At 64.4% G+C, this 7994-nt stretch overlaps 1 protein-coding gene across 4 annotated transcripts; it reads right to left on the minus strand.

Annotated features, from left to right (window-relative positions):
- Positions 1–2848: 2848 nt before the first annotated feature.
- Positions 2849–7789, minus strand: NXPH3 (neurexophilin 3). 4 transcript variants are annotated; one of them, XM_045837039.1, is made up of 2 exons: positions 7656–7789; positions 2849–4486 (listed from the first exon to the last, which is right to left on the minus strand). In XM_045837039.1, exon 2 carries the CDS (start codon positions 4403–4405, stop codon positions 3782–3784), a length of 624 nt encoding a protein of 207 aa, XP_045692995.1. In that variant the 5' UTR covers positions 4406–4486; positions 7656–7789; the 3' UTR covers positions 2849–3781. The 4 variants fall into 4 exon arrangements, with proteins under 4 accessions (XP_045692995.1, XP_045692994.1, XP_045692992.1 ...); XM_045837038.1 differs by having other exon boundaries at positions 7647–7789; XM_045837036.1 differs by lacking the exon at positions 7656–7789 and adding an exon at positions 6874–7300.
- Positions 7790–7994: the final 205 nt, after the last annotated feature.

Here is a 7994-nt window from a genome sequence, read left to right on the forward strand (position 1 = left end):
CCCCTGCACCAGCAGTCCCCAGCCTGCTGGCCGAGGACCGGTACCGGTGGGGTCAGCGGCCTTGTAGGAACAGGTGGACGGGGAAGCTCGCCTGAGCGCCACCTCCTACCCTCCCCACCTGAGCTTTATGTCCTGTGCCCACCCTCACCACCCCCACCCCGCTCATGGAAAACCCAGTCCCTAGTGCCAGAAAGATCGGGGACTGCCGCCCTGCACACATCCACTCAGTAATCCAGGTCCCTGGTCACCCCATGACCTTTGGATGCCTCCACCCCCCACCCCACATCCTTCCCTGAGCCTCCCCACCCACCCACTGCCTCACGCGTCTCTGAGCAATGGGCCTCGCCAAAGGAGTCTGCCACATGCAAGGTCACCAGCATTCCTGCCAAAGAGGGGGAGGGGGGTGACTCAGTTCCTGCTTGCTCATCCCAGGGAAGGAGACCGAGGAGGGAGGGGCCCAGACACCCGTTTGCTTTGCCTCAAGCTTCATCGGGGGGAAGGCTGGGCCCTGCCGCCCGTCGACCTAACGAGCATCCCCTCCGATGAGCTCCACGGGCTGCTGCGCAGACTCACCCATCAGAGAGGCAGCTGCCGAGGCCCCACCAGCGCCTGTACCAAGTCCAAGTGCAGAGATGGTCTCCAGGGGACCCCCACGTCCACACTGCGGGCCTTGCCCTCAGGAGGCCTCCAGTCCGATGGGGAAGGCACAGACCCTGGCTCTCAGGCTTATGGGGAGATGCCATGCCATGACCCCAAAGAGCCCCTGGCCTAGCAGGCATGTCCTAGGGCCTCCGCTAGGATGGAGGCGACAAGAACCCACCCTGGGGTAGCCCCCAGCTAGGCAGAGCATTCGGGGAGCAGGGCCACCGGACCCGGGCCTGGTCACCGAAGGGTGGTGGTGGGTGGGGAAGGGTGTGTGTCCATCTCAGTGGGTGGGGTCCCTCTCCCGGGGCGACGCCGTAGCCATTGCTCACCAAGGGGGCAGAGGTTGGCGCCTTTGTAGCCAGAGGCAGCTGGACGGACCCCTTACCCTTGTGAAGACAAATGGTGCAGGAAGTATTGTAATGGCAAGAATAGTAGGGCCCAGAGGGTGATTCCAAAAGAATTACGATTTCGGAGGGTATCTGTCAGCAAGATCCTAGCTGAGAAGAGTGGCCGGGTGATGGGGAAGGCAGAAAGGAGGATGAGGCGGCGGCGTGTGTGTGCGGGTGAAATGAAGTTATTAAAACGAACCCACCCCCTGCGCAGGCAGAGCTGCGTGCCAGGCCGGCCAGCCCTCCAGCTGTCGGCAGCATCTGGCTCTCTCCACAGGAGGACAGGAGCCAGAGGGGGCGGGTCAGAGTGTCCCCGGGTCCTGCTGACAGTTCGGCCAGGCCAGACAGAGGGGGCCCCAGGGCCACCTCTTGCTACGCCCCCCTGCTCCGGTCCTCTGGTACCCACAGGGGCTCCTCGCTGGTGTCTGGGGGGGCAGGCACCTGCTGGTGGGACAACGCACCAGATTCTACAGCTGTAAGCCCCCTGCTGCAGGGCCCGAGGCCCCGGGCCCCTTTGATCACTGAGTCCCCATCCCCACGGTGGGGAGGGAGAGGGTGGCGTGGCCGTGGGGGAGTGTCTCAAGTCCGCCCCGGAGAGACGGCCCCAGGAAACACGGTGCAGGGCAAAGAAGCTGGAATAGGAATGTGAGCTCAAGTCATGTGCCCTTTCTGAGTCACTGACGCAAGGTGGCTTCCAAGGTCCCTCCAGCTCTGCTCTGCAGTGTGAGGGAGACTGGTCCCTGCCGGACGCTGCTGGGCAGGGAGGACAGGCTGGGGGTGGCAGGACCGTCTTCCCCTCCTGCTAGGACTCTCCTCACGGTGGCTGCATGGCCAAAGAGGGCCCAGGGGACCTGAGCGCTGCCCTCCAGACCCAGGGTGACCTCCAGAGAGGACACTGTGGTCTTGGCAGTGAGGGTTCAGCCTTCCCCTCACTGTTCCCCAAAGGGCCCAGCCGACTCCCAGACAAGGTGCCACCAGCAGCCACCCATTCCAAGGCCCTCCTGTGGACTGTGGCAGGGCAATGGCCGATTTAAGTCCCTGTCTGTCCCCATTCCACCCTGGCCTGTGCCCTCACTCTGAGGTCAGACTGCAATCCCAACACCCCTGATGCTCCGAAAGGGCCCTTCCCAGGAGCAGCAGGGGCAAGTCGCAGCTGGGGGAGAGTGTTGGCGACGAGTCCTCATCCCGGGCAGCCGGAGCCGGAAAGGAGCCTAGAGTTCATCTGAAGGTCCTCAAAGCGTGGCCCCTGAGCGCAGAGCCGCAGCACCCCCCACCCCGTGGGCGCTGATGAGAAAGGCAAGTGCTTAGGCCCCACCCAAGCCTGCTCGGGATGGGACCCAGAAATCTGTTGTAACAAACCCTCGTGGTGGCACAGAAGCCCATCCCCCATTCGAGAACGTCTGGGCCGGACCAGCCCCTCATTTCATAGGGAGGGAATATGGAAAGGGACCCAGAGAGTGGACATGCCCCAGGCCACAGAGCAAAACACTGACGGACCAGGGACACCCAACGGGCCCACCCAGATGGCGACCCAGGGAGTAACAAGGGACACCCTTCTCTGGCTCACGCCACCCACCAGATCCCCCTCCCTGAGCTGCTTTGGCAGACACCACCGCCCACCGGCTGTGTGAGCCCTGCAGCCCCGCCAGCTGGACTGTGGGGTGCCCGGGGGGCCCTCTCCCCTGACAAGAATCCAGTGCCCTGGGAAAGCTTTATTCCCTGCTCCAAGAACAAGATTCGGCACACAGAAGTTGACAACCAGGTGATTTCACAAGACTCCCCACCCCCACCCACCCACAGACAGACACCACGGAACAGGTCCAGCACGCCCTCCAGAGTGTGGCCTCCCCCAGCCCCACAGCCAAGAGGGGAGGCGACGTCTCCCTCTGGCCCCGATCCCACAGGCAAGACTGACATTGAAGGGTGGCCGGCTGGACAAGGAGGCTCCCAGACGAGCCAGCGGGGCTGGGTTGGAGGAGGGGCACACAGCGTGCGGTGGGGGGCTTCCACCTACGGCCCCAGTGCTGGGAGAGCCACGGTCACCCCCATCTCAGCCAGAGACGGGTGTCCCATCCGTGCGGGGAGGGGTGGGGGCACAATGGCAGGAGAGGAAATTTCATAAAGGGGTGGCCTGGCTGGGGGCAGATGGCCGATGATCTACTTGTCGTGACATTGAAGACTCCAAAGTCACCGCTTCAGCCTCAGGCCGAGCTCAGTCCGCAGTCCAGGACGAGGGGCTCCAGGCTGCCCACTGAGCGGGCCCGGACAGCCCCTCCTCCCCCCGCCCCGAGCGCTGGCCCCCAGGAGGCCCCATCTCAGCTGTCCCCCTCTTCCTACTCGGTGTCAGCGCTGAGGAAATAGCCCTCTGCTTGTTGCTGTTCCATCTCAGGATGGCAGGGAGGGAGCTGAGGTTTCGGGCTCCTCTCCAGGACTTTACTGAGGCCACGCTGGACTGCCCGGCCCCGGACACAGCATCTGCCTCTCACTCCGTGGGGACACCCCGTGAGGCGATGCGGTGAGCCCACTCCCCCTCCAGTGCACCTGTGCCCTAGTCGCTCCAAGACCTCAGGACGGGGCCTGCACGTGAGAGCCCTTCCCCACCGCGTGAGACTTGGCCTCTCCTTCTCTCTATCCCACTCGCTGCCTGAGGCCCCTCCCCTCCCCTGCCCAGCGTCCAGACAGATGGCCTCCTGCGTGGGCAGGCCTGTCCTCCCAGCCCCAGCCCGGCCCCTGCGGCCTGCCCGGGCTCAGCCGGAGGGGTAGTACGGAGTGTCACTGTGGGAGTTGTAATCCGGGCACACCTTCTGGACCAGCCTGTAGTCCGCGCTGTAGAAGGCGATGTAGACGCAGACGACTTTGAAGGGCTGGGAGCAGCTCCAGGTGGCTGAGCTCTGGGCGTGGTCTCGGGAGCAGGTCTTGGCCGGGTCGTGGGTGCAGAGGGAGGTCCGGCGGCCCCGCTCCACCTTCTCCCACTCCATCCGGCAGTTGAAGATTTTGGAGGCCTTGGCTTCGATGAAGATCTGCTGCTCCTGGTGGAACTCCACGGCTTTACTGGGGGGCACGAGGCTGATGGAGATGTTGCCCTGGCCGGTGGCGTTGTGGCGGAAGTGGACGCTGAAGGTCCCGTTCCCGTGGTCCACGATCTTCCCCGTGACAAGCAGGTTCAGGGTGACCGTCTTGATGTTGGAGTAGAAGTCGCCCCAGCCGAAGATCTTCTTCACTTTGGCTGAAGGGGAGGGGCTGTGGTTGGGGCGGTTGGGGGGCTGCCCGAGGAAGCCCCAGGCCTCTCCAGGCGGAGCCAGCAGCCCTAGAAGAGTCGAGTTGGCCAGGGGACGGGCCTTAGGTGAGATGTGGCCCCGCTTCCGAGGCATCCGGGGCTGGGGCTGGCTCTCGTGGTCATCACGCTCAGGGTCCTCGGAGCCAGGGGGCCCATCATCCTGGCCACAGATGACCTGTGGGGGGAGTGGGGATAAGTGTGAGAGTCCTGTCCCCAGAGGACCCAGCAGTTCTGGTCCATTGCTTCCCGTCACCAGCATCATCTCTCTCGGTCTCTCCCACTGACTCGGGGCTGAGGGGCCCCTGCACGCTGCCCATGTATGTTAAGGGCTGGGTGTACACCGGCTGCCGTCACGGTCCCATCTCACGTTCTGACACCCAGATCACCCTCCTCCACCTCTCCTCCTCACTGCCTTGTCTCTGGCCACTATTCAGAGTCTAAAAGGATGGATGAGGGTTCTCTGCAGCGGACCACGCCTCCAGGGGTTTGTGGCCCTCACCCCTGGGGATTGTGCAGTCAGATGGGGGAGGCCCAACCTGATCTTGGAAGAGCCGCTGTCCCATAGCAGAAGCATGTCCCTGTGCTGACAGAGCCCCCAGATGCCGCAGCAGCAGAGTCCCTGCCTCTGTGGAATCCCAGGCTGATGGGGGCAGGGGGGCCACAGTCTCTGACCTCAGAGCCCCAAGGCAGGTAGGAGAGCTCCTTCCCAAAGCTGGAAGAGCTCCCTCATTTGGCAGGAGAGGTACAGCCCCTGCCTTTTGGGGCTTCCTAGTCTGCTGGATGAGGAGCCACCCTGCCCTAGGACAGCTTCTACCCTCAGGGCGACAGATGATGGAGTAAGAAAAGGGAGCCCAGTGACATCCTCTCTCAGGTGTAAATGCAAGAGGACTGGGGCCGGGGGGGGGGGGGGCTGGAGTGAATTTCACACTGAGGACGGCCCAGGGGGCAGCAAGCCGAACACCCCCACGGGGATGCTGGCGATGACAGGCTCGGCATTGCTTGCGCTCTGAGGTTGGGGTTCTTCTTACCTGCATCTCACAGAGGAGCACCCAGTTTTCGAAGGCTGCATCACTGTGAGGCTCGGTCACCCAGGGTCAGCCCTCCCCGCCCCCGCCGCCCCGTCCCAGCCTGGCAGACCAGATGTGCCCCAATCCCCATCCCCACCCCTAATCTCCTGTCAAACTGCCCAATTCTGCTGGACCACTCTGGCAACAGGCGACTCCTAGGGCAGCTTCCTGGAAGAGTGGCGGCCACGGCCAGCGGGACAGCCTGACCGAGCTCAAACACAGGACAGCTCTGGAGGGCGTCCAGGAGCAGACAAGGTTTCCTGAGGGCAGCTGCCCGGGGTGTGTCTGCGCAGCCTTTGACGAGAGCACTTACCCTCTGCGGCTATGTTACCAGCACCGGGGGCACCTGCTCACGGCGGGGTGGCATCAGGATTTGAGGGTGTCCCTGGGGGGGGGGGCTGGGGGATGCCTGAGGGCTGGGGTCTGGAGGGGTCCCCAGGGGTTTGGGGGCTTCTGCTCCCTGTTCTGACCCTGGCCAGCGGCGGATGTGTGCAGTGGCCCTGCCTGCCAGGCCCCAGGGATAGGGTAGGACAGCAGGAGGGGAGGCTCCTGGGGGTTAGACCAAAGGCTACAGACCTGTGCGGGCTTGGCCCCTGAGGGTCACAGCTAAGTGGGTGGAGGCTGGGGAGAAGGGCCGCAGGTGGGATGAGAGAAGGGAAGGGTTCTTCCACACAGTGAGTGGCAAAGGGGAGATGGCAAAGGGGATTATTGTTTTGAGGAAAGGGGCAGATCCAGATGTGGAGCTGAGGCTTCTCCAAGACAGGATGGGGGTGGGGCGCTGGGTCGGAGAGGAGTTAAGACCTGGGCTGGGGCCTGGGGTGGGGTTCCCGGGCGTCCTGGGCCACCCAGCAGCCGCGAGCAAGATCAAGGGGAGCAGATCTGGGTGCCCAGCTCAGCTGCCGCGAGAGCCCGGGGCGGGAGCCGCCTGCCCAGGTCCTGTGGGGCTCGGGCTGCGCGCAGCCGGGAGAGGAGAGGAAAACAACAGGCGGGGAGGGCGGGAGCGGGAGGGAGCGGGAGCGACGGACGCAGGGGCCGACCCCGCCTGGACCGGCTCGGCGCGCTAGGGGACCCACAGCCCGGGGCCCTCTGGGTCCCCGAGATCAGGAAAAAGCCCAAGCCCCCTGACTTGGCCAGTCACCAGCTTCACAACCCACCCCCTCGCCCCCTCCACGCGTCCCGCCTGGAGGCGGGCGCCTGGAAGGGGTCGGGTAACCCTTGGCGACCTAGCTGCCGGCCTTTTCCCTCGTGCTGGTCTCACCTCCCGCCACCAGCGGCCGAATGGGTGGGCCAGGCAAGCACCCGCTCTCCGCCCCTATTAACCCTTTCTGTACCTTCTTGGGTCTCAGACCCGCCCTCTCCCCCAGCCTCCAGGCGTTCCCTCCATCCCGGGGATGTTGGGGGGAAGGGAGAAAGTTTCCGGGCTGCGAAGCTTCCCGCGCTCTCCCCCAGTCCTCCGAGCCCCTGCCCTCCGCGCAGCTCCCCGCGGACCGCTTACCAGATAGAGGCTGCCCTGCACTAGGAACACGAAGCAGCAGCGAGTCAGTTGCATCCTTCTCCTCTGCCCTCTTGCCCCTTTCTCTCTTTTCCTCTCGGGGTCCCAGGCCCGTGCCTCACCCCTGCTCTTTTTAGGAGCGCCGTCCCATGCTCCGATTGCTGGTGACTCGCGGCCCTCGCTTCTGCCAGTCGCCTCGGACCGACCCCGCCCCCTTTGGTCCAGCTGTGCAGCCGCCGCCCCCTTTCCCTGGTCCAGCTGCGCGCCGCGCTGCCCCCTCTCGAGGTCCCAGATGGGCGCCCCGAGCGCCTCGAGGGGCCCCAGCTGCAAGGCGGCTCTGCCGCTCCAGATCTGCGCTCGGCGCCCCCCTCGGTTCCAGCGGCGCCGCTCTCGCCCAGATGTGCTGGGGACCCGCGCGCGCGCCCGTCCCTAGTGCTAATTTCCCTGACCAGACGGCCCCTCCCGCCCCGTCGTGGCGCGCCCCCTGGCGGACGCCCCTGGCGGCGCCGAACCCGTCCTCCGCTCCCCGCGCAGCACCCGCCAGACTGGAGCGCTCCCGGCGCCCAGGCGGCTCCTGCTGCCTCGTCCCTCCTACAGGCGGCGGCGGCGACGGCAGCGGCAGGTACTGTGAGCCCAGCCGGTACCTCCGGAGTTAACTCCTCCCCTGCCGGCCCGCAGCCCGGGGACCCAGGACAGAAGAGGCTGGACGGGCCGGGGAGGGGATAGGGGATGCTGGCGGCAGGGATAGGGTAGCAGCCTGGGGTTAGGCACCCTACCTTCCTCACCGTCTGGCCGGGTGTTAGACATCTGCGGCCCTACGCTCAACCCTAGGAGACCTGGAATTTGGAAAGACCATTTTTTCCAAATCCATTCCAAAACAACAAAACAAAACAAAACAAAAGTCTTCCTTAGTGTGACCTCTCCCCACAGTCGAAAGTCCACTTTCTATCTGTAAAACTTGCTTCCTTGCTGAGGGAAGTTCTTCTGGGTGTCTAGCCTGTACTCCTTTTGTTATGATGTCAGTTTCCTTCCTCTTCTGCTTTGGAGGGGTTCCAAACCCCTACTCAGAGGGGTTGGAATAACTGTTCTCATACCCTAACACATACACACACAACTTCAGTGCA

This window comes from Phyllostomus hastatus, unplaced genomic scaffold (assembly GCF_019186645.2).
Source record: "Phyllostomus hastatus isolate PE091 unplaced genomic scaffold, TTU_PhHast_1.1 phas_contig_210, whole genome shotgun sequence".
In the NCBI taxonomy this organism is placed as follows: domain Eukaryota; kingdom Metazoa; phylum Chordata; class Mammalia; order Chiroptera; family Phyllostomidae; genus Phyllostomus; species Phyllostomus hastatus.